This window comes from Grosmannia clavigera (assembly GCF_000143105.1).
Source record: "Grosmannia clavigera kw1407 unplaced genomic scaffold GCSC_140, whole genome shotgun sequence".
Lineage (NCBI taxonomy): Eukaryota > Fungi > Ascomycota > Sordariomycetes > Ophiostomatales > Ophiostomataceae > Leptographium > Leptographium clavigerum.
The window spans coordinates 4,031,413-4,055,953 of record NW_014040801.1 but is presented as its reverse complement, the minus strand read 5'-3'; the positions used below and the strand labels follow the sequence as shown (position 1 = coordinate 4,055,953).

The following is a 24,541-nucleotide window of genomic DNA, read 5'->3' as shown; positions in this document are numbered from 1 at the left end:
ATCTGCGTAAATGGTAAGCCTAACAACCTTTCCCCGTTTTCCCCGCCGTTCAAACTCTGTCCTGAGTGAACCACTTCAATCATATCTGTTCATCCGTCAAAAAAGCCTTCGACACTATGCGACTTCTCGAGATTCGCGCAGGAGGGTTCAGTCTAACCCACGACCTGTCGTCTGACAACCTCCCTCCGTACGCCATCCTGTCACACACCTGGGGCCTGCTTGCAGATGAGGTCATGTACGAAGATATCGTGGAAGGCAGGGATAAGACCAATCCGAAGCTTGAGTTTTGCAGACAGTATGCGATGCGAGATGGCCTACAGTTTTTCTGGATCGATACGTGCTGTATTGACATGTCGAACCTGGCCGAGCGCTCCGAGGCCTCCGTGTCCATGTTCCAATGGTTCCAGAAGGCAGCTCGTTGTTACGTCTATTTGTCTGATGTGTCTACCGCGACCGGTGACGGTCAGCTGTCCGATTGGGATACGAGCTTTCGCAACAGCCGCTGGTTTACCAGGGCCTGGACACTACAGGAATTGCTCGCTCCGTCATCAGTGGAGTTCTTTTCTCGTGAGGGCGTCCGTCTTGGCGACAAGTCGACTCTCAAACAGCAAATATATGAAATTTCAGGAATAGCTATGACGGCGATCGAGGGCAGAAACCTCTTGGACTTCAGTTTTGAGGAAATAATTCGGTGTGCAAAGTCTCGTGAATCAACTCTCGAAGAAGATAAAATATACTGTCTCTTCGGCATATTTGGAGTGTCTTTGCCAGTCATTTATGGCGAGGGCCTAGCCAATGCAGAAAGGAGACTACGAGAGGAAATAAAATACGCTAGTAGCTCTTTGGAAGCCATTATAGGGCTAGCTCATCCGGATACATCAACCAACACGGCAAACCTATCAGCAGCTCTAAAAAGTCGGGGCCGGCTGGATGAGGCTGAAACAATGGATGGGCAGGTAGTGGAGGATAACAAGATGGCATTCTGGGCCGATCGTCCTGACACACCGGCCAGGGTGGCCGATCTAGCGTTAACGCACAAGAGCGAGAGAGAGGTGGACGAGGTTAGGTGGCTGGAGGGAGAGGCGGTAGAGACACGGAAGACCAACTTATCTGATTCAGGCTATGGTACAGCTTCGTACTGCACCAATCGGCTACCTTATGGACTCGGCGCACTCGACTCCATCCGAGAGGAATTTGACGACAAAGCCACAATCTACTCAGATACCTCGAGCCGGACTGACGCCAGATTCGAAATTTATAGCACTATGCTCGCGGATAACCTGGCCGAAATACTTGGTCCATCCGCCCTCGATGAGGAGGTTCTGAACAGCGCTGTGAAATCTCTCCCAGACCTCCTACAGACATTAGCTCTAAAGTTGGGCTTCCAAGCACCGTCGAAGATGCATCGCGATGCCATGGTTTTCATTCATAAGAACCGAAAGTAAGAATCCTACCCTTTTGCAAAGACTCTACGCGGCTCTTTTGTAACAGCCATTGCACAACAGTTCGATAGCGCATTCTTTTCGACAGACTATCAGTGCCCGCGAGGATCTGCCCGACGATCTGACAGCTGGCTTAAGAGAAACAGTGACCACAGAAATCTTTGACAGGTTCCTACGAGCCTCTGACGAAGAGTTTGATCCCGTCCCTGAGCCTGTCGTTGACGAATCAGGCTTGACTGCAGACGTAGACGAAGACCTGCATTCTGACGAATATAGAAGTTTGATATTTGACGATCCGGGCTACGAATGGCTTTTGCAATGTCTACGAAACAGTGTCCTCCTTGCACGGCCAGTTCCAGACAACCTGCAAACAATACACGAAGCCATTCTCAAGGCGATCCCGACGCCCAATCACATGAGTCGGAGGACATCATCAAAGGGATGCTCAGTGACATATACGGTAGATTGGGATCCCTTTGCTTTCCTCGATGCCCAGGAGTACGAAGAACCCGATTATGAAGTTGTGGCCAAAGTTATTACCGTGACAGGACACTGCAGGGACGCCCAGGCACTTAGCGTTCAGGATTATCTTTCTCAGACGTGGCCATCATCGGGACCAGGTTTTCTCCGCCTTATTCAGACCGTGGTTAGAAACCGTGGCCTAGACATGATGTCTGAGGGTAAGTGTAGCCTCCGTTTACCCTATGTAATGAATTAGCAATCTCTAACCGAGGGCTGTTTACCCTTTCCGGTCTAGATCAAGTTTCAAATGGTACAGAACTCTCGGCTTCCTACGAGCACCATACTGGATTACGTATTACGGCTTCAGGAGTTCCAGGATTCGTCGCAGAGATAGGAGAGCAGCTTGCATGGCTCGGTGCTGCGCTCCGGTTACCAGATCCCGAGCTGCCAGTACCCACAAGCTTGATCCGCTGCGTTCCATTTGTCGACACGATTATACATCTTGGAAACGAAAGTGGACGTGATAAAATATCATGTTCCATTCGATTTCTACTTAAAGAGTCCAAGGACGCTTCTACTCAGGACAAAGGGCAGTGTTGGTATGGCCTGTTTCAGAGACCTCTTTTCGTCGAGGGATTCCCGGTTTCCCGCCGACCAAAAGCCGATACTGGCCTGGAAATTCCTCTCGACATGGCAGCTGCTCTCGTTGGTGCTCGTACAGTCGAGATCTTCAATCGAAACGTCTTTATCAAAGGGTTATCGGCGATGCTGGTGCCTACTGAAAAACTCGGCGATACAATTGTCTGGCATCTTATCCGAAATCAACGACCAAATGAGCGAATCTCATATTTGGACTGTGGCCTACAGCACAAAAACGCTTATCTCGCCGAGATGGACAGAGCTCGACATATTGTTGGCTGGTGCTCCGAAGCAGACTGCGACGTTGGTAAGTGCCTTCATTTCCCCGTCGAATTGCCGAACAAGTTTCATATTCTCTAATCTTTGCTTCTAAACTAAAAATACTTTGTGGTAGGCAAAAAGAGAGCCAATTACTCGATTAAGAAGTCTGGACTCCCCAAACCGCACACTGGCTGTGTTTTGGAACACATTGAAGTTCAAGGCGGTCAATATATCATGGCGACAGGTGCATTTGCTATTGGCAAGCGCCAACCCGCTGCCTATATGACCCGAAAGGGTTACATGCTTAAAATGGACTGGATTTCTTCCAGATACATAATCCTCTGGGACGAGAAAGAGAAGAGAGGATGGCTGGTGAACGGTGCTAGGGCCTTGCTGCACCTTCTTCGAGCATCACTAAGACACAGCAAGGATAAATTCGGGTCCGCATTTCTCTTGGATCCAGATGACCTCACGGATGTCGACTGCACGATGGATTCAGAGTCAGCACTCGATATTCTTTTGGATGAAAATATACGAACACGTCCGCTGTATGTAGACAAGTACGAGACTACCTACGAGGAGAAACGCCAGCCTACAGTTCCAGGACGGGCCATGCTAGATGTCGAAGGGGGGATAAATAAGGTTAAGCAGTACCATTTACTGGAGGACCATATCGAGCACATCTTCAGGAAGTTGGAAAAGCTGGTCGACCACCAAGCCCAGATCGAAGGACAAAGTGGGCTCAGAATTGACCCCCGTCCGAGAAGGCAGCTAGAGGGCTGGGATTTTTGGGACCTGGCCACGGAGAGCGATCCAATCTTCCCCAAAGTGTCTACACTAGACACGATTGGAAAGGGCTGGGTGGACTTTTCACGGACCATCCGCGCCGTCTGCCTATTTGGCAAGGGATTCGGTGACCTGATCAAGCCCCGGCAAGCAGCAGCATCTGCGACGGCATCGACGGTCCTCTGCCCTCGCTGGAGCCTGCTACCTGCCCAGAGATCATACCTTGCTGTCTGTGTGACAGACATTCGGAAGATTATCGATGACTACGGCGACATCGATGCCAGCCCCGTGCGCATCTGCGACTCGGTCCTTTGGCACATGAAGCAGACCGCATTCCGGGCGTGTCCCTGCACGAATTCCAGCGACAGCCTGGCTTCAAGACACGATCATCATGACCCTGTGCAGGTGCTGTTCCCAAGGAGCTTCAACACGAGGCTAAAGGCGAAACCGCGGGTCTGTCTAGAAGATCAAAAACAAGGGGCTGTAATTTTTGGCCACAACCTGAATCTGCGCTGGTACTGGAGAGACCATGGTGACCCTGTTAATGACATGTCACTGCTACAACCGCCTGCACTCACTATTTCCTCTCCTAGCGATAGTGACAGCGTTGGTAACGTTGGGCTGAGCTCAGAGTCAAGCAGTCAACCGGGGTCGAATCTTTTGGAACTGTCATCGACAGCCAGCGGTGTGGACAATCACGGGATACGGGATACGCAGTCTTCTAGTGCTACTTCTATAACAGTGTCGTCACAAGATGGCCAGGAAAACGCATCAAAGGAAAATGAAGATGGTGGCGGAACGGGGCAGAGGGGCCTCAAACGGCTATTCCGAGACTTGGGGCCGTCTAAATTATCTGTGCATAAAAGAAGGAGACCCTAGCAGTAAGGGGGGAATATGTCGAACTAATCGTCTCGTTTCTATTGGGCTTACTATGGTTGACCGCTTGGATTGACTGTACGGAAGCGACTGTAGGACATGCGATTCACTTTGTCAGTATGTTCGTAGTTTCGTCTTACAGAAGAATCATGACGCAGTGGCCGTGGATGTAGCCGCTTTAATATGGCCTTCCACACACTCGGAAGTGGTGCTCTTGGCTATGAGGAACGAATTGACCTGGGCATCGATTGCGACTGTCTCCCATATTACATGACGCAGAGGACTTGTCCGTATCCTCCTTAACTCCAACTAGCACCAGCACATATGCAATTCTAACACCCAGCCAATATAAAGTATTCAGTGGTAAGCATATATTCCATTTTACTTACTACGTACAAAACCGGCCAAGGAGAACACTGTCTATTACGTGCTAATAATAGGATACGAGTGCGGCGCATCAGGGCCCACAGTTCAAAGTTCTCGGTTCGTGCACTGCCACGCACTGTAGCACCGGGATGTCGACATAGCCGCAATGTGTACTCCGTACTTCGTAAAGTGGAAAATATGACGCCTCGTTGGATATTCTGTTTCGCCTTCCTCCACCAACGGAGGTAAATAAAAAAAATATTGGTAAGAGTCGAAAACCTCTTGAAGAGGCGCATCAGGAATTGAGCCCGATGCGGGGGTCGAACCCGCAACCTTAAGATTAAGAGTCTTACGCTCTACCGATTGAGCTAACCGGGCGTTCGATCTCATTGTTAAAAGGGTGGCTGCTAACACACCTCTTGGTGAACTAGCCCTGTGGGCCCACTTTTGTACGCACGCGAGTACGGAGTACACGACACATATTCAAAAGCTTCGAGGAGACAACTTTGCAGTAATACAGAGTACCACAATTACGAAATGGGTAAAAGAATGTACTTTGTGTAACCATTTCCGATCTAGAACTGCATAGCACTCGACCCACTTCTCAGCTGCCCTGGCTTCCTGTCCGATGCTGGTCTTTCGAAAATAAAATGCGCGGTACTTTTGATTGAGCATGAGGGAAAACCAAGCCTTCGGCGTTCTTATCCGTAGCTCCTTACAACCTACAGGGTAGCTCAAAGAAGAGAACCGAATTCATGCAATTGACCGGCTGTCTGAAATCCTTCACTGTGCTGTTCTAGCCAAATTGTACAGAGACGGTCTTACATGCATTATCACCGACTGTACAGTATGTGCCTCCCGTCCCATAAGCAATGTTCCACTGGCAGCTTTACGGGTGCGGTTACATTTCATATCACCGAAATCGGCGAGCAGTTGTGAAAATGAAAGCTTGTAGATGATACTTTAATATCCTTAGATTACGTTCCCAAGGCACCGACTCTGAAGGCTTTGTTTGTGTGTGTTGTGAAATTCCACATTCGGACATAGTATAGTTGCGTTTAAAATTTCGTGTACAATATCGTGGCCGTCTACAGACCGTGTGTCTATCCAAACACTGTTAATGAACAGACAAAACGACGATGGTCCGTACAGTTGCCGTAGTTATAGCAAGTTGCATCGATCACACTATTATAACCCCGTACAACCAGAAAGGTCAGAAGGTTGTTTACTGAAAAGCTTATAGGACTAATAGGGTGTGAGACTTTGATTTTAACCTTGGCTATGAATTTTTGTTTTAGCATGCGGCCTTTTAGGTCTAACAAACCCCGAATGATAAAAACATTTATACTGAGGTGCTTGAACAAACATAATAACGATTTATGTCTTGCTTGATTTTCGTAAAAGGCTAGTATATTACATTGCAGGTTAGCTTTTTTATATACCTCTAGTAGGAGCATAGGCACGGGACTAGATACGTTCAGGGTGCGGTATAAAAAAGGCAGCCATTGTGATTGAAGCTTTTCTTTTCATTTATTGCCGGCACAGACACAAAATCCAACGCTAGAAATACAATAATAGCGACCAGAATGCTGTCACCGTGGAGCGTCGCAATCATACATGGCAGCTAGACAGTCAATTTAAACCAATTTGCAGAGAAATCCTCCAGCATACGGTAAATGTAGGTGGCAGTTTACTGAGAGTGGTAATAAGCACGACCAGAAACGCGCGAGAAGTAAGTGAATAGTTGTAACTTCTTAAAGGAATACGTGACATTTGCGAGACTTGTGAGCACTACGACCTTTTTAACCATTAAGCTCACCAATAACAGATTCGCACGATTCGGCGCATCGTTTGGCCGTTGTCCGAACATCACCCGCGGGAGGGTAACGATGACAAGGTCGAATTATGTCTAAAAAGACAGCAATGACTACGGAGTACAACATTAGGCAATACGAGCGAGTCATTTGGAGAAGAGACGTACGACGGGTGAATCCGACAGTAGTCAGCAGGCTGACTCAAGAAACTCGAGTCCGACTGCATAGCACGTGGAAACTGACCACAGTCGGCTGCCTCATCGCTGCAGCTTCGCCACAGCTAGCAAAATCTAGATTTAGGCAAAGTCAGCTGCCGCGTCTTCTTCTGTAGCTCATCTGAGCATTTGCTCCTCAACCAGTTTGAGACCAAGCCGGCGAGGGATCCGAGGAGAAAGTGACCCAGTACGGCCTTCTATCGAGCCACAGCCCAGGCAAGTGATCTCAACAATCGTTGCATGTCCCGCGCGGCGGCTTCCGCATAGACGGATGTTGTAGTTAGTCCCCCACGTGATTTGTGGGTCAGCCGATTGTTTTGTTTTGAAGAATTCCTGATTTTGCTTGATAATTTGGAACCACTTATGTGTGGGTCGTTGCGGCAAATAGAATTATGCGCATGCAACCAGTCAATTCCGCATAAGGGACGCTCTTACATATTAGGATAAAATAAAAATGTATAATACCGAAACCGGAACGTCTGTGCGGTGGCAGCACTGCGCATGACTGAGTGTGGGGGCCCCACGTGATCCTCTACAATGCAGAGCACGGCACTGCAGACCGAAGAGAGAAAGAAGAAGGTAGGTAAAATCGTCAGGCCAACAATTGGCCACAACCCACGAAGCAGGGCGCAGTCGCATAGACTTCCGCGGGAGTTGCTGCGCGGGAACTCGGTTACGCCGCCACGTTGGTCTCGAGGCACGAGTGCAGGTTGTAGCCATGACAGACGAAGACGGGAGCCATGTTTTCTTGTGCGGCGGATTGCCTGCCATGTATGTGATAAGCATTTTACATTTTATACAACCGTTTAGCAGAGATTGCATCGGGAGGCTGTAGATAACACAGATCCTGCGGGCTCGGCGCAGCCGAGAGCCAATCTTCTGCGAGCGATATGGTTCAGAAAAGACATAACTAATCAGGCTGCGTCAGCCCTTCCAAGTGCCGGAGCCACCGATTTCAGCAGCGTAGTTATTTTGACGTAAGGGATCGCCCGCTAGGGCTAAGATGGGCTAGAGTAAGGGCTGATCATGTCCAAGCTTGGCTAGCCGGGTACTTCCCACAAGAATGGGCTCCAGTCTTTGTGGCGATTGGTGGCCCACTAACACGAGTCGTCTTTCTACTACTCACATATTCCTGACTCGCTCGGTCGAATTGGCTGGGTTTTTACGACATAAAAACTCCAAAATGGGCTCCTGTTACGGCATGGAAACGGTATAAGGGAAATCGGTCTGGCACGTCAAAAAAACAGAAAATCTCTTCCGAAACCAGCCCAGACTCCATACCTTGTTTTCCACTGCTGTGGTCTGCCTATCCTGACCTGTCCCTTCACCGCGCACAACAGAAGAACCCTGCCATTGCGGTTCCCGGTTCCCCCTCCTTCTGCATAAGTCTTGCCATGATGACGCACGACCGCATTGAGGCAGCGCCAGTCCGCCACGGAGACGACAGCAAGGACGAGAAGCTGGGTGAGGGCGCGGGTCCGACGTGGCACAGCAGCTCCGAGGAGGTTGTCGGCGAGATCCAGGAGCTGTCGGCGAAGCAGCAGGCCGACCTGGAGAAGCAGCGGGCGATCGAGGGCGACGAGCGATTCCACCGGCTGGGCTGGAAGCGTCTCACGATCGTGCTGCTGGTCGAGGCCATTGCGCTGGGCGCGCTCAGCGTGCCCTCGGCCTTTGCTACGCTGGGCCTGGTCCCGGGCACCATCGTTTGCGTCGGCCTCGGCTTCATCGCCATCTACACATCCTACATTGTCGGCCAGGTGAAGCTGCGGTACCCGCACGTGTCGCACTATGCCGACGCCGGCCGCCTGTTGATGGGCCGATTTGGCTATGAGCTGGTCGGCGCCATGTTCGTGCTCCAGCTCGTCTTTCTCGTCGGCTCGCACTGCCTCACAGGTGCCATCGCCTTCAACAACATCACCGACGATGCCATCTGCTCCGTTATCTTCGGCTTCATCTCTGCCGTCATCCTGCTGGTGCTGGCCATCCCGCCGTCCTTCTCAGAGGTGGCCCTGCTCGGCTATGTCGACTTTGTCTCCATCGTCCTCGCCATCGGCATCACCATCATCGCCACCGGCATCGACTACACCAATGCGGGACAAGTGGCGCTGACTAAGCAGCCCTACCAGCTGTGGCCGGCCGACCACCTTTCGCTCGCCGACGCCTTTATCGCGCTCGGCAACATCATCTTCGCCTACAGCTTTGCCGTCTGCCAGTTCTCCTTCATGGACGAGATGCACACGCCCGAGGACTTCCCCAAGGCCATCTGGGCCCTCGGCATCATCGAGATCATCATCTACACCCTCACCGGCGCCCTCATCTACGTCTTCGTCGGCCAGGACGTGCAGGCGCCCGCCTTGCTCTCGGCCGGAAAAACCGTGTCCAAGGTCGCCTTTGGCGTAGCCCTACCTGTCATCTTCATCTCTGGCGCCATCAACACTACTGTCGCCGCACGCTACATCCACGGACGCGTGTTTGAGAAGTCCGTCATTCGTTACATCAACACCAAGATGGGTTGGATCACCTGGCTGGCGCTTATCACTGTCATCACCATCATCGCCTGGATCGTCGCTGAGGCTATCCCCTTCTTCTCTGACCTGCTCTCAATCTGCTCATGCCTTTTCATCTCTGGATTTACCTTTTACTTCCCCGCCGCCTTCTGGTTCAAGCTGCTTAAGGAAGGCCACTGGTATGAGCGCAAGAACATTGTCAAGAGTATTGTCAATGGCATCATCTTCATCATCGGCATGATTGTGCTGGGTGTAGGCACCTATGCTAGCGTTACCGACATTGTAAGTATTCGTGCTCGCTTTTTATCATACTGTGTCACGTGCTAACCCCTTGGTCAGAACAATGGGTACAAGAATGGAACTGTCCGTGGAGCGTTCAGCTGCAAGGCATCTTGATGTTTTTGCTGATATATATTGCAGCCAAAGCATAGTTGAGAGTTGCATATGTACACTTAGGCTTAGACCAAGATTCAGGAAGCGATTTTTAGCATACATTTGGCATACATTGAGCGACATACTAGAAAGCCGCAAATATGATATAGTAGAGAAATCAAAACTACTGTGCTTTACCAAACACTCTTTTTTGCAGCACGTGTGGTCGTAGCTGGGGCCACATCCAATTAAAAGACTGCAGTCCAGAATCTCAGAAATGTTGTTGAAGAAGAAGTGGACTGACGTTTGTAAGCTCAAAATGGTACATCTCAAATGTAAAGAAATCCGGTGAGATGGCCGAGTTGGTTATGGCGTAGGATTAAGGTTCCTATGGAGCAATCCGCGTGGGTTCAAGTCCCACTCTCATCATTATTTTTTAACCACGTCTGCCGTAGTACTCTTTTTTTTTTGCCTTTCAAATTTAATGACAAGCAAGCATAAGTGTCGTACCTGTGTAAAGTACAAGTTAGTAATACTAGGTATACTATAGTGCTTTACTCTTACTGTTCTTTGCTATGCTTTACTTGTTTGCCCTTGCAAGCAAAGCCTCACTGGCACGTAAGCTTAAAACTCAGTCGATCAAGCTAGAGTCAACCACAGAGAGTCCTGGTCTCTAGAAAAACCTAGAGAAAGAAGTGACGAGCTCGCCCAGGCAGTTGCGCCGCCAGCGGCCCCTTTCTTTGCTGTTCTTCAGGGCAACACGCTCTTTGTCAATGTGCTGCTAGAGCTTGAAAGAGAGAAGGGACAATGAGGACAGGGGGTTTGCAGTGCTTATGGTTTTCTACCAGTGGTACTATATGCATCTTCTTATTGAGATATAATATTATTCCTCCGTGCCGCCGTGGAATATGGCATCTCGTTACTTACTCGGTTTTGTCACCCACCCAAGTACCATATTGCAATAATGCACACACTATCTGAACCCTAGCATTTGCGATACTTTAATCCTCTCTTTTTATGGTCCCAATTCTGTGTTTCTAGCTTCCATTATTGACCTAATGCAATGCCTCCAATGTTCGTGAATTGCGCGTTTCCCCATTTGCCCAGTTTACAATAACGTAAACGATGGCGTCCTAGGATAGCCTCCCCGAAGAGCTGCGCCCTACTATTCTAGAGTATGTCGTCGGCGCAAACCCAAACCGCACAAAACGTAAACTAGAGTAAGCTCGGGCAACGGAATATGGTGGTGGTAAGGGGTCCATTGTGGCGACGTATGTGATAGCTAATTGAATACTTCGGTCTTTGGCCGAAACGGTCTGCCAGATATTCATTGAGATGATGGAAACTGCTATAGAGTACAGTGTCGAATTATGGGCGCCTAGTAAGCATAAGTGTATTGTTGTGTGTTGCTTTAGCTATGCTGACGTGCATTAATTCCTACATGGGTCCTGTTACTATACGCTACATGGTACATGTATATTTTATCCTGCACCATTGTACAGCGCGAACGGCTCTGGGAGCGGGAGGCATAGCAGCGGCAGAAAAACGAATGCAGAGGCAATAGCTGACGTAGAAAGATTGCGGATAGTGTAGTCAATACTAAAGTAGTATCCTTTAGTCTTACGCATTTCTTGTAATGATGATATGGTAACGGAGAAGAAGACCTACGGTAAGATTTGATATATTGTTTAGGTTGGATGTTCATCTTAAATCTTAAACTTGAAGTAGACATTTAGCGGTGCTTTTAGGAGGACGTCTTTGGCTGAATGAAGCTATAAGAGAAAAATCCGTCAGTTGGAATCTATAGGGATTTAAGTAAGAGACAGCCTAATATTACTCTTTAGGTTGATCTCTGTTATTTAGCTTAACTTTATAAAAGCAGTTCGATTCTCTTGTTTACGGCGAGTCTTTATGTAAACTAATGCTTCTTTGAAAATGTGCTTAACACCATAAGAGCTAGTGTGCATGGAAGTTTACCGAAAAGAACAAACTACAACTATAGAATTTAAGAGACTGGTGCACCATTGTTAAGGCCTAGAAGATGAGGCAATAGTTCCCCCAGCTGGAGGACTTGAAGAACCGTTGCATGTATATGTATACGACAATATTATAGGCAACTGAGGAGCTTCGGCTTTCTACTCCCCGAAAAAGGATGATCATATGTTGGGTATTGAGGAATAGTGTGACTGCACGAGGGACGACAGGTTTCGGCAAGAATTCGATATGCGTATAATTAGTCCCCACTAGAGCAGAGGCATCGCTAAGGACTTATGCGAAAATCATGTCGACCTTTGGCTAAGCAGTGAGCATACGCACATCCTCTTTGACAGACAAGTGAACAAAGAAATGCAAAGCCTTTAAACTAGACTTAGGATATGGAGAATGAAGACAACGGGCAGTTTGTGGTTGCTCCTATTTGCCTTCTTGTGATTGACTTGTTTTCAAACTTATCAGGAAGTTCGGACTCCTCTGTATGGATTTCGCATATCTTGGTTCTGTTTATTCTAGAAGATGTAAAAGCATACGTAATAAGAGAAAAGAGTAACCAAGTCTTAGGGTTTCTGCAAAGGTGTTTGCTAAACGAGACGACGAACAGCTGTCTTGCGAAATTGATCCAGGATTTTGTTGATGATGTCTGAGACTAGGCCTGCTTGGCTTTCACCATCCCTAGTAGAATAGCATGAGGCCATCAGATATACTCTTTTGGCCCCGATGTCCCATCCGCACTTCTGCGTCAAGCCTATGCGGCGGAGTGAATCGGGAGAGTGCTGCGGGTAAGGGGACGGATCGTATCACGTGATGGCTATGCACGGAGTATGTGGACTTAAACTACAGGACTAGGCACTAGCGCCGGGTGAATCCACTGTGCAGTTTTCCGTGTGGAATACAGTACTCCTTAAGATCTTGTACAAGTCAGAGTACATACGAGTAAGAGATAAAGTACGAGACGAGTACGTTTCTGGTACTGTGTATATGAAGTACGGACAGTTATGTCTATTGTTTGACTTGCCGTACACTCAACGATTCTTGAGTCCCTGCTAAGACTGCAGCAACCTTTCCCAATGGATTCCAGATTTTTGACCGGTCCCGAAGTCCGTATACCTTCACCCTAACAGTTTACCTTTGGCATCGGCGGCCGTATGTATGTCGCGTCCGATCGAAGACCTGAATCAATCATCCGGACGAGCCGATGTGAACAGTAAACAGAAGCCGAGGCCGAGTGGATGTGCACGTAAAAGTGGCTCGAGAATAGCGGACCTGGAAGAGCCGCGGCATTGATTAGAAATACGACTGCATGCATGAACTTATTCCTGATTCGTCAGACATCGCTAGCCCATCCATGCGAGAAGCTATAAGTAGCCATGTACATTCTCTTTCCGCATCTGCTCTCAATGCCCAGGGTGCATATTCTCCACTAAGATGGCGTCAATTGAGATTAGTCAGCTATTCACAGTCCAGGACCTTGTGGCTGTCGTGACGGGCGGAGGATCTGGTGAGGCTTTTCCATATAACCTGTATACATATGGCTACTGACTGGTATCTCGGCATGCAGGAATCGGTCTGATGATGGCCCAAGCCTTAGAAGCCAACGGGGCCACTGTTTACATCTTTGGTCGTCGCCGAGAGACGCTCGAAAAGGCAGCAAGCACAGCAGTAATATACTTTCCCTCTTTCTTGTCTTTCTTCGCTCCCCCGACCACCTATTGCTAATCGTCAGAAACACGCCAACATCTTTCCCATCGTCGGTGACGTCACCAGCAAGGCCGATCTTGAGCGGGCGGCCGCCGAGGTCGAAGCTGCACACGGCCACGTCGACATTGTCATCGCCAATGCGGGTATCGGCGGTCCGGGAATGGTTGAGCTTCCAGCGAACGCGACGCTGGACCAGTTCCGCCAACACATTTCGACCTGGACGGCCGAGGCGTTCACGCAGACGTTTGCAGTCAACACGACGGCCGTCTTCAACACGGCCGCTGCCTTTCTCGGCCTGTTGGACGCGGCCAATAAGCGAAATGGCAACCGGGCCCCGTCCCCCAAAAAGAGCCAAATCGTGGCCGTGAGCAGCATCAGTGCTTTCTACCGGCAGCCGGTGCACGGGTATGCCTACAGCGCGTCCAAGGCGGCCGTGGTACACATGATGAAGCAGCTGGCGACATCGCTGGTTCCGTATGGCATCCGGGCCAACGTGATCGCGCCGGGATGTAAGTGAGAGCAAGAAAACGGCGGTGATGTACGCTAACAAAATAGTGTATCCCAGCGAGCTGACCGTCGGCGCCCTGGACGCCTACAAAGACGGCTGGCCCAAGACACTCATTCCCGAAGAACGGCCTGGCGAGCTGCAGGACATGGCCGGCGCCATTCTCTTCCTCGCCAGCCGGGCTGGGGCCTACATCAATGGCAACGTGCTCGTGACGGATGGCGGAAGGCTTAGCGTCCTTCCGGCGTCGTATTAACAATGGCGGCTGATGTGCAAAGTCGGTCGATCAGGTTGGAGCGGGGGAAAGCCTTGCTTATATGCACGGAACACGGAGCGGAAGCCGGATGTACCTCTCGGATTGTTCGTATGATTTTATTGGGCACATGCAGGTCAATTCCCACTAAAGAAACTGACCCCCGCGTCGGCTGCATCTTGTCGACTGCAGAATGTGATATCACTGTAGCAATTGGCAGCATGTGTGCCCAACCGGCACGGTTCCCTTTCTCCTGCAGGCGAGGCCGGATACGAGCAGAGAACAGAATAAAGAGAGCGCCCGCTCCCGCCCTTCTTTAGTCCGTATCCCTTTATGCCACTTTTGTCTTTCCACATTCGCGACAAAATGGCCACAAGCCCAGCCCAAGAAAATGCGCCAGTGTTGGCACCCGATGTGGGCGATCCCCAAGACGGCGATTCCACGCTGGGGGATGAACAGTCCTTCCTATCGAGTGACTCCCTCGCGAGTAGCATCCTGCGGTATCGCGAGATCAATGGGCGGACGTACCACAACTTGCGCGGTCCAGGAAACTATTAGTTCGTTTGCCACGTTGATTTAATACATTTGCCGGCATCTGGTACTGACTCACGTAGCGGTGCAAACGACGAGAAGCAGAAAAACACGATTGATCTCCAGTGAGTCTGACCTTGTGCTGTGTCATACTTCCTGCTTTTGGCCTCTATTCTAAGAACAAGACACCACGTTCTCACACTCGCCCTGGAAGGGAAGCTTCATCTGGCGCCGCTGCCGGATACAGTAGGGGTTAGCAACATCTGAGGACTGCCACGGCAAAGACGCAAGACTGACTCGCTCGTGTAGAAAGTTGTCGACGTCGGCACCGGAACGGGAATTTGGGCAATGTGAGTAGAGCTCGTGCATGTTCTTTCTTAGCCCGAATCGACAGGGAAGCTAATGCTGGCTTTAGCGATTTCGGCGATGCGCATCCCGAGGCAACAGTCACCGGATTTGACCTCTCGCCAATACAGCCTGTATGGGTTCCCCCAAATGTGCACTTGTGAGTGATTCTCTCTCCGTCTTGCAAGCCTTCTTGCGCACGGCTGACGTCAGAGCCTGGTCGATGACTTTCTTCTCGACTGGACCTTTGAGGAAAACTCACTCGACTTTGTCTACATGCGCTGGCTCGTTGGTTGCGTGCCTGACTGGGCCGAGCTTTGCAAGAATGCATACCGCTGTCTGAAGCCAGGTGGCTGGATCGAGTCGTTTGACTCCAACGGCTACTACCTGTCGGATGACGGATCGGTCAAAGAGGGAACGGCCATTTTCCAGTACGGCGAGTTCTTCCGCTTGGGCGCCGAGAAGATAGGCCTGAAGGCATCTTTCCACGTCGTCCGGGATGAACTGCAGCGAAAGGGCATGGAAGCAGCAGGATTTGTCAACATCCACGAAAAGAATATCAAGGTAGGCAGCTCGGAATCTGTTTCCGCTGCGGCTCGCCGAAATGCTAACGGGGTCGAATGCTGCAGGTGCCTGGCTCCGAGTGGCCGCGTGATCCGAAGCAGAAGGAAATCGGCATGTTTGCCCAGGCGGCAGTGGACGATATCGAGGGCCTGGTCAGCCTCATGGCGACCGAGTTAGGATGGACCCCGGCCGAGATCACCGTCATGGCCGCGAAGATGCGCCGAGAGCTACGCGACCCAAACATACACCCACACTACGTCTCGAAAGCAGTCTGGGCCCAGAAGCCGGTCGTTTAGGACGGTGTGCTCACATCTGGCTATGGCCGACAGCTTCGGTAGAATATATCTTAGCGATACATCGCGTGGGTCGACCTTCGTGATCCTGTCGTCTCTGCCCTTCCTTCTCTGCTGACAGACGACCTGATGGCAGAACGTGGATGACTACCAGGAGTATCTCTATCCAGATACACCGTTACCATCGCCCTCTACTCAATCCTGCATGTTCTTATCTACAAGTAAGCCTTCAAGTATAAATTTGCAAGGTTTAGCAGTTCTCCTGCCTACAGTGGTGAGTACCACCTGGTTTTATGTCAGAACAGCAGTTTCCCACTACGATGTTTGCATTCTAGAGCAGAGGATAACGACAATGTAACATCTTATTGTATACTACAACGGCTGTCAAACTATCGCTTAATATTACATCATACTAGCTGTTGCTTAAAATCACCACAGAACAGCGCCGTTGGTCCCCGATAGTAGTTCATGCAGTTCGTTTTCTGGCATCTACGTATTGCGTGGACGTTCAGATAGTATGTATCGGGGTCCATGTTGTGCAGCCACTCGTGCGTGCTTGGGATCTTCTTTCGATACCGGTCCATCTTCTCGCACACAAACATGTCGCGATAGTAGGTAGTGACCAGACAGGCGGGGCTTTGCAAGCCTTCTGAGTAGTGGTAGTTCATTGTTATACCGTAAGTGTTCTCTCCCACATTCGTTCTGGCGTAACTATGATTAAGAACCTCACACACGGCCGGTGAATCCGTGTGTTCGAATCCATAGTAGTAGACACAACGACACGTGTTGAAGGGAAAGCACAGCATCTCGGACAAAGACTTTGATGACTGGTTCGAGGGACAGATAATCTCAGCCGTGCCCTTCCCCCCGTTTCGATAGCTCCGAAACAAGGCCCGGAGCCCCGACGCAGGCATTTGTTTGTTCGCAGTACCGGAAAAGGTGTCCAGACTGACGTGGGGCTGCCACTCTAATCGCAGATCAACATTGTCTCCGAGCTCGTCGCTCTTGAGCCGGGCTCGAGGCTACGTCGGCTCGCCTGCGGCCGTGCAGCGTCTATCGTGGCTGGGATCGTGGCAGACAAAGTCAAAGCTGTCGAAGCAGGCCTGCCATGTTCCCAGCCTTCCCGTCAAAAGCTGCCCTTGCCAATACGACGTGATGTGGTCCTGGATGGTGGCCCAGGAGAGGTGGACGTGCTCGCACAGCTGCACGGCTCCTTCGCAGCCGAGACATTGGCGTTGCCGCCCTTTGTCGATGTTTTCTGCCCGGTTCAGAAGCGAAAATGACCTGAGTTCCTGGAAGCCACCGCATATATCGCACTCTAGCCGGCGCGGGCTCCAGGACGCAAACTTGCACGGCAACGGGTCTCGTTTGTGTCGCCAGCGTCGCTGCATCCACCGGAGATTCCGTTTCTGGGTCCGTCGGAGCGGTTCGTCTACAGGGACATGGCACCAAAGCTTGCATTTGTAGCACATACCGTCGCTCCGTATCCGCTGTCGGATGTCGTCTTTTGCTCCCCGAGACAGTAACCAGCTCCGTTCTCTGACACTCCTGTGGCCGCACCAAAGTGCCTCGTGCTTCTTGATGTCTAGGGTACCCAGAAGATGGCGGAACCTTTGACATACGCGCCGGAGACAGTAAATAGTGACGATGTCGTCTTCGAAAAAGCCGAGGATAAGGAGAAGTAACTCGTTTGGCAGTCGGCCAATGGGACAATTTCTAATGTTGCGGATCCGAGCTGCCAATAACGGGTCTATGATGTTCTGAGGCTGCTTCAGTATCCTCTTTTCCTGTGTATTGTTTTTGTCATTCTTTTCGTTGCTTTCGTCATGTCTCCTTATTTTACCAGCTTCTTTCAGATGCCCCTGAAGTTGAAGCCTCCCAATTAACCCCACGAGAACTGACATTTTCCAAATTTGTGATTGTACAATCAGAAACATGGAATCATCTTCTTAATAGCAAGTTGTTCGGTCGGACTTGGACTGCTACCGATTCTAGCCAAAGTCGGATGAATTGAGATGCAGAAGGAAGAACGAAGATATAACAAACCAATATTACCCTTGAATTTATGCAAGATATTTTCATTTTTGTGCTTACATCCAACCAAAGGACAGCTATGATGTGACTCGCACGAGAACAGTTGGTAGTTGTTGCGTCTTGTTCTGTGAGTCAGCCAAAATTGGCCTCATTGCTTCTGTAGAGACGTTTCATTGACAATATTGCGTTTCACGTTTCAATGCTCAAAATGCGTTTTGAAAGCCTCGTTAGGCACACGTCTGACGTGACTTGATCGCTGATAGAATCTCGGATATTGATTAAATATCAGTATTAAAGGCGCTGCTTGGGTATCGAAGCATGCAGTATTCGATATACGCCATGTACATCTTACTAGGTAGAGAAATCGCGTACATCATATTCAGGTTGTCCATAGATTAGTAAAATTTGGGACCGTATAAAAAGTACGGACTATAAGGCCGCATCAGGCAGGTCGGACGGCTCTCCGTGTAAGGCCGTAAAGCCAGCCTCCCAAACAATACAGGCTCTTTTCGACGTCTCGCCATTCAGGTACTCCGGCTCTGGGGTCAGAATAATCTTGTCTACCGAACATTCTAGAGCAGCACCAGAAAGTGTTTCGTCGCCAAGAATCTGGTTGAGAGCCTTCACAATTGTAGCCAAAGGAGTGGTACTGCTACGTTAGAATATTATCAACAAATGGTTCCAACAGCTCACTTTTTGGGCATGATCGCCGCGATCATTCCAGGCGGTGCCAGATGCGTTGGCACGAAGCCCGGTCGAATGCAGTTGATGCGGACATTCTCCTTCTTCATCACACGGTGAGTTTTCAGCAATCATTGCGTGAATTTTACGCAGAACAAAATCACAGCTACTTACGGTTTTGAGAACCCGAGCCGTAGATCGAACAAAATTCCAGACCTTCAATTATTAGCAATATTCGCTTCAAAAGTCTGCTTGACAGATGTACCGCTGCCTTGCTTCCGCTGTATTCGGGATAGCAAGCGTGTGGGTACAAGCTGGCCGCGCTCGCAGTGACAATAATATTGCCACCGGGAGTTTTATTCTTCCGCAAAAAGTGAATGGCCAGTTGCGTTCCGTAATAAACACCTTTGACATTTACTTCGGTGCACAACAAATCCGGTTTTGGTGGAATACTGACGGTCAGACGATCATCCAATGGTATTGTATTTGCACCAAACCCGGAAAGGTGGACTTACACATCTGAACGCCTGTGGTTTAAGATATACAAAGAGCTTTGTAAAAGTCAATACTTGTGTCAGTCGGTGTATCTTTCGCTAGCCCTTACCTCCTGTCTGTTATTCCGGCATTGAGGACGACCAGATCCAGGCGGCCATATCTATCCCAGGCACCTTGAAAGGCCTTTGCTTGGCTGTCGTAATCGGAAACATCGCTTTTAATAAAGCTGCCGGCCTCTCCGATTTTGGACTGCAGCTCAGAGTTGGGTTGGAGATCGAGCATGGCCACCTGCCATCCTTTGCTTACAAGGTCCAAAGTGAAGCCTTCCCCCATACCTGACTGTAGGTAGTCAGCGTTTATGTAAGCACACAGGGCGCCAAGTATCAAGGCTTGAGAAAACAAACCGAGGCTCCAGTAATAAGTGCAACTGGACTAGACGACATCATGCTGGGTTGCAGTGTTGCAAGAAAAAATATAGGTACTTGAAGCTATTGTCCTTTTCTTAGAACCTAAATCGATTAGAATTGTGACAGGCGTCAGGAGTGGGTGGATCTCTAATGTTGCTGAATTGCTTGACTTTAAAAGTGAGCTATGATGTAAATTATGAATGATTCGCCAAAAATTAAAAACGCCTTTCTTTGTACATGAGCCATTCATCATCGGCCTTTACCGGCCGGCGAAGGCCGAATATAAGGCCCTTAACCGAAGGTGGTAATAACGTCGTTGCATCCTACTCAAAGGAGGGAGAACCTAATGGGATACATAAAAACAGTTTATGATTTAGCAAACCTGCAGAATGCCCAATAGGGTTAGGCCTGGCTGCTTTTGTCTGTAAGGTTAAGGTGTCGAATGAGCCAGACCAGAATGGGAGGGGCGTGCACGATTATGCAGTGTGATGAAAGAATACATGTACTGTGTGGCGCAAGGGGCTATTTAGTACGTGTTTTAACGCACGTCGGCATACCTCGGAAGTACCTAACCATAACAATACATCTCTGCTCACGGGGCGCACATAATTCGTCATAAGGGTGTCTTATGCACATTGGCATAATTGTGACCTACCCGACTATATATTTTATATACACGCTCACCGGGCACACACTGGTCGATAGATCTATGGGATGCGCTAGAGATTCCCCCTACAGCCAAAAGGTGCATAATTTTTGGATCGGTGTAAACATAACTTTATTTCAACCTTTTTCGATACTGGCATCTCTATACTCTACACGTCTTTGCATGTCTTATTGGATGTGGGCTCTACCATCTTATAAAAGACACAGTTGTCACAATTTGTCGCCGGTACGAAGAACTTAGTCCATTCGCTTGAAATGTCGGCTTTTACCGGCTGCATGTCACACTTGAATTTGAGGGGCATACGAATCAATGTAATAGCACATTAAATATGGCTCACACGTTAACTTCGGCGATCGCCGAAGGGTATATGTTATTAGCACGTGGATTGGGCTTTGTAAATTGGGGTAGAACAACGCATGATAGCATGCAGTTGGCGCGGAGTAATAAAACATATGATAGAATTACAAATAAGCACTGCTTTCGTAAATATTTTTGGCCTATAATTTTTGACCTTTGGTTGTTGATTCTACTGTCCATTCTTGATATTATTGCATCGTTTCTTCGGTATATTCAGGGACTTTATGGATGTCCGGAGCGGGGCCGACAATATCGGCTTTGAATGCGGAGTAGACAAGACGGCACTTAACTAAGAACAGACAGGAAGTATACGGAAGTAAAATCGGAGATGCCATATTGTTTCCTGGTAAGCATGAAGACTCTGTTATGGCTGGTCAACTTTGAATAAATCTGTATCCCAGGCCTGAAAAAGTTCAAAAGCAAAACTGCCAGAAGCCTCGCCATTGTATCCGTATGAATCCAACACAGCCTGTGCAATGTTGTCGCCGCCGATTGCTAGGATATTGGTAAGAACCCTCTTCCAGTTTTTGTTTTGCCTGTCTATCCCCATAAGAACATAAATTGACGAACACAAGATTGTGATTTTTGTAGCTCTTGGGAGCATGGCATATGGTTACAGTTCGAGTATAATCGCAACCACCCTTGCCCAGCCGTCGTTCATCACCTACTTCGAACTTGCTACTCGTTCCAATGCAGTACAGCTAGTAGGTGCCGTTAACGGCCTCTTTCAGACAGGTAGCCTGTTTGGTTGCTTGTCCTGTATCAAGTCCGCGGATCTCCCTGGGCGCAAGAGAGCCATATTAGTCGCCTCCCTTTTCGCTATCGTCGGAGGCGCGCTTCAAGCAGGAAGCGTCGATGTCGGCATGTACCTCTTCTCTCGCTTCGTGACAGGGCTTGGAGCGGGTAAGTGTCTTCGTCTTCCTATGGCTACGCTGGTGTGCCTGCCCCCAGTCTTACCGTACATTCAGGATCGCTGGTCGTTCTCGTTCCCCTGTACCAATCCGAGATTGCCCCGCCTCGTATCCGTGGTCTTCTCGTGGGCATGCATGGTGTTATGATCTGCGTTGGGTATGCCCTTGCCAGCTGGATCGGCCTCGGCTTCTATTTTGTCAATGCATCCGGCGCCCAATGGCGACTTCCTCTAGCCATCCAGTGTCTAGCTCCGCTGTTGCTAGCCATGGGAGTCTCCTTTCTCCCCGAGTCTCCTCGCTGGTTGCTCGACCAAGACCGCTACGTGGATGCACTGAGTTCTTTCGAAGCTGTCCGCGCCGAGTCGGACGACTCGATCATTCACAACCGTGAGGCCATTTGGCCGAATTTGAACTTCTCCGGGCACATGTCCAGCAGGAAACGTCTATGGGACACCGTTTTCGGGATCTTTTCCAATCTCCGTCTATGCGCAGACGCTGCCTTGTTGGGTTCGTCATCTTGTTTGGCCGCCAGGCTACAGGCACAACTGTGATCAACAGTAAGAAAGACTACCTTGTATTCGCACTTTTCATACTATCTGACTTGCTTTTAGACTACGGGTCTAGTCTCTACGAGGCGCTCGATTTCTCCGTTGTATCGCAACTTCTCATTCAATGTGGCTGGGTTACGGTCTGCCCTGTGGGAAATCTGATCAATTCCTTGCTAGTTGACCGAGTTGGACGCACTCGGCTGCTTTCAATCGGCTTTTCGGGCATCATTGTCGCTCTGATTGGAGAATGCATCGCCGTCAGCCGCTTCCAGAGTACAGGTTCAAGGGCAATGGCCAGCCTTGCCGTCTTCTTTCTCTTTATGCACATTGCCTGTTTCTCCACCACTTCAGACGCGACCTCTTACATCTATGCATCCGAAATCTTTCCGACAGCCCTCCGTGCCAAGGGCTTGGCAGTCTCTGTGTCTGGGCTGTTCGTGGAAACAATCATTTACCTTCAATGTGCTTTCACAGCCTTCAATGCGATCGGGTGGAAGTACTACATTGTTTTCATCGCCTGCTCTTCGGTCGTGTTCTGTTTTATATGGATTTGCTGCCCGGAGGTGATTTTTCACGCAAAAAATAGTTTCATTGATACATTCGTTTCATTCTAACACAACCCCGATTCCTAGACTCGCCAGCAGTCGCTCGAAGACATCGGTGGTCTATTCGGAGATAAGGCTGATCTGGACGAGAATGAGAAGGCTACCGAAGTCAGGACTGAGTACATGGTCCCGAGGATACCGCGGTAAGATAGGGGACTGCGGCACCAAATGACATCTGTAGGCCATGATGTATCGAGTTCCTTTAAATAGAGATCACACATTATCGCCAGCCATGCTATATCAATTTGGTTTGAAGACCAGTCCCGCTTTCAACGTTGTCTCCTGTTTCAGCCCGTTCTCGACAGCGTGGGAAAAGTCAGTCAAGAATGACCACCGGATCTTCTCATCAAGTTTATCCTTCTTCCAGTTGTTCAAAGTCCCGTCGGGGAAGAACTGAAACCCGCTAGAAGGCATCAGCGGCGCGGAATCATGGGCAATAATAACAAGAACATTATCTGCGGCGTCAAATTCTTGCAAGTGGTGAATAGTATTCTCAGCTTCGTCGTATGAATGTGGAAAACTTGGAGCCATCTTATAAAATTCTTTGTTCAAGGTGTTCTCGCGATGGAGCGACTGAAACCAACTACCAGGGCAGGTGGAATGATGGCGAATAGGCTTCGGGAGAGAAACTTGGGCGGGGAGCGGGAGGTACTCATTTGGCTTCCAGAGTCCACCTACCACAACATGATCAGACAGAACATATACGCAGGGGTCGTTTGAACTTACCATGATGACACAAGTCACCACCTAGAAAGACAAAAGTGTCTTTCTCGCCATTGAAGCCTTTAGATACACGAGCTAATGCACTTGTATGGCCGATAGCATGCCCAGGAGTATCGAGTAAGTAGAAACTGCCGTCGCTGAAATAATCAATGGTCTTGAACTTGCCGAGCTTCAGATCCGTGTTGAAGTCAAGCTCAATAAGGTCGCGGACCTCCCAGTCCGCTTCGAGTACATGGCTGTTCTTGTTGGTCGGATATCCCGGTAGCAGTCCCTTTTTAAACCCGGAGCCAACGATGAGATTGACGCTCGGTGGAAATGTCTTCATGTTGCCGGTGTGATCAACTGCAGGGGTGAATTTAGAGGAATGATGTTAAATCCATTCGTAAAGTGGCACTAGGTACTTACAGTGCCAGTGGGACCAAACTACAGCCTCGATCGTATTCAGAACGACCCCATTCTCCACCAGAATGTCGGCAACATCCTTCTCTATTGTATATTTCCAGTCAGGCTTGTCCATGAGCCGCACGGTAACAGGAGCAAGATTCTCGAGATCCTTGCGAGTGCCAAGATCATACAAGATCCTGCGGCCAGATGGGTGTTCGATAAGAAAAGAATACGCAGGACAGTTTATATTGTCATGTCCGGGAATGTGTGGCCCCAGGATAAGACTTAGCGGTAACGACATCCACGTGGTGTTGTCAATGATTTTCACGCTGACGGTTGAGCCAGAGGGGATGTTCAGGGCTGGCGGCGGCTTTTCCACCGCCGAAGAGTTTATATTGGAAGATGACATGTTTACGGGGTTTTAGGTGCACAAGAAGTCGGAGAGAGTCCGAGTTTTGGACGGCCCAGGGCAAGCCTTTTATGGACACCTAGTAGACGGCATTGTCGGCATGTGCCGATGTGGGGGAGTCCGTGAAAGGCGCTAAACCAGTTTTATCAAGCAGGGCTATGTGAAAGAAAGGCGGGGTGAAGTCTCATGTACTGTTTGGCGAAGCCGTGACCTTTCTAGTAGGGGATTTTATGCACGTCAGCATAGCTCGGAGGGACCTAACCATAACAATACACTCACTAGGCAGATATGAATCGACAGGTTGGGAAATAAAACATAGAGGCCCCATTTTCTCCTAGATTCAATTTGTGTCAAATTGTCCAAAAAGAGGGTGGAACCCCACTGTTATTCATTCTT

The 24,541-nt window shown here is 49.4% G+C and overlaps 8 protein-coding genes across 8 annotated transcripts; 5 read left to right on the top strand and 3 right to left on the bottom strand.

Moving 5' to 3' along the window:
* Nucleotides 1-116: 116 nt before the first annotated feature.
* CMQ_1568 (pfs domain containing protein) lies at nt 117-4,469 on the top strand (the record flags this gene model as incomplete). The annotated part of the gene is made up of 5 exons (XM_014318647.1): nt 117-295; nt 917-1,441; nt 1,539-2,122; nt 2,200-2,850; nt 2,938-4,469. The coding sequence occupies 5 exons, from the start codon at nt 117-119 to the stop codon at nt 4,467-4,469; spliced, it is 3,471 nt and encodes a 1,156-aa protein (XP_014174122.1).
* Nucleotides 4,470-8,044: 3,575 nt separating this feature from the next.
* On the top strand, nt 8,045-9,764 carry CMQ_882 (amino acid transporter; the record flags this gene model as incomplete). The annotated part of the gene is made up of 3 exons (XM_014317961.1): nt 8,045-8,071; nt 8,202-9,650; nt 9,708-9,764. The coding sequence occupies 3 exons, from the start codon at nt 8,045-8,047 to the stop codon at nt 9,762-9,764; spliced, it is 1,533 nt and encodes a 510-aa protein (XP_014173436.1).
* Nucleotides 9,765-13,160: 3,396 nt separating this feature from the next.
* On the top strand, nt 13,161-14,194 carry CMQ_1691 (short chain dehydrogenase reductase; the record flags this gene model as incomplete). Its single annotated transcript, XM_014318770.1, has 4 exons — nt 13,161-13,233; nt 13,294-13,394; nt 13,459-13,942; nt 13,989-14,194. The coding sequence occupies 4 exons, from the start codon at nt 13,161-13,163 to the stop codon at nt 14,192-14,194; spliced, it is 864 nt and encodes a 287-aa protein (XP_014174245.1).
* Nucleotides 14,195-14,557: 363 nt separating this feature from the next.
* CMQ_694 (methyltransferase type 11) lies at nt 14,558-15,927 on the top strand (the record flags this gene model as incomplete). The annotated part of the gene is made up of 7 exons (XM_014317773.1): nt 14,558-14,748; nt 14,806-14,847; nt 14,908-14,974; nt 15,032-15,072; nt 15,138-15,201; nt 15,281-15,631; nt 15,697-15,927. 7 exons carry the CDS (start codon nt 14,558-14,560, stop codon nt 15,925-15,927), a joined length of 987 nt encoding a protein of 328 aa, XP_014173248.1.
* Nucleotides 15,928-16,946: 1,019 nt separating this feature from the next.
* Nucleotides 16,947-17,315, bottom strand: CMQ_1655 (uncharacterized protein; the record flags this gene model as incomplete). Its single annotated transcript, XM_014318734.1, has 1 exon — nt 16,947-17,315. The coding sequence occupies one exon, from the start codon at nt 17,313-17,315 to the stop codon at nt 16,947-16,949; it is 369 nt and encodes a 122-aa protein (XP_014174209.1).
* A 1,835-nt stretch (nt 17,316-19,150) lies between these two features.
* Nucleotides 19,151-19,416, bottom strand: CMQ_911 (uncharacterized protein; the record flags this gene model as incomplete). Its single annotated transcript, XM_014317990.1, has 2 exons — nt 19,151-19,166; nt 19,244-19,416. 2 exons carry the CDS (start codon nt 19,414-19,416, stop codon nt 19,151-19,153), a joined length of 189 nt encoding a protein of 62 aa, XP_014173465.1.
* A 1,625-nt stretch (nt 19,417-21,041) lies between these two features.
* Nucleotides 21,042-22,776, top strand: CMQ_1489 (major facilitator superfamily transporter sugar; the record flags this gene model as incomplete). Its single annotated transcript, XM_014318568.1, has 5 exons — nt 21,042-21,071; nt 21,297-21,468; nt 21,534-21,983; nt 22,088-22,446; nt 22,657-22,776. 5 exons carry the CDS (start codon nt 21,042-21,044, stop codon nt 22,774-22,776), a joined length of 1,131 nt encoding a protein of 376 aa, XP_014174043.1.
* A 93-nt stretch (nt 22,777-22,869) lies between these two features.
* CMQ_387 (metallo-beta-lactamase superfamily protein) lies at nt 22,870-24,145 on the bottom strand (the record flags this gene model as incomplete). The annotated part of the gene is made up of 4 exons (XM_014317466.1): nt 22,870-23,099; nt 23,356-23,694; nt 23,758-23,933; nt 24,042-24,145. The coding sequence occupies 4 exons, from the start codon at nt 24,143-24,145 to the stop codon at nt 22,870-22,872; spliced, it is 849 nt and encodes a 282-aa protein (XP_014172941.1).
* Nucleotides 24,146-24,541: the final 396 nt, after the last annotated feature.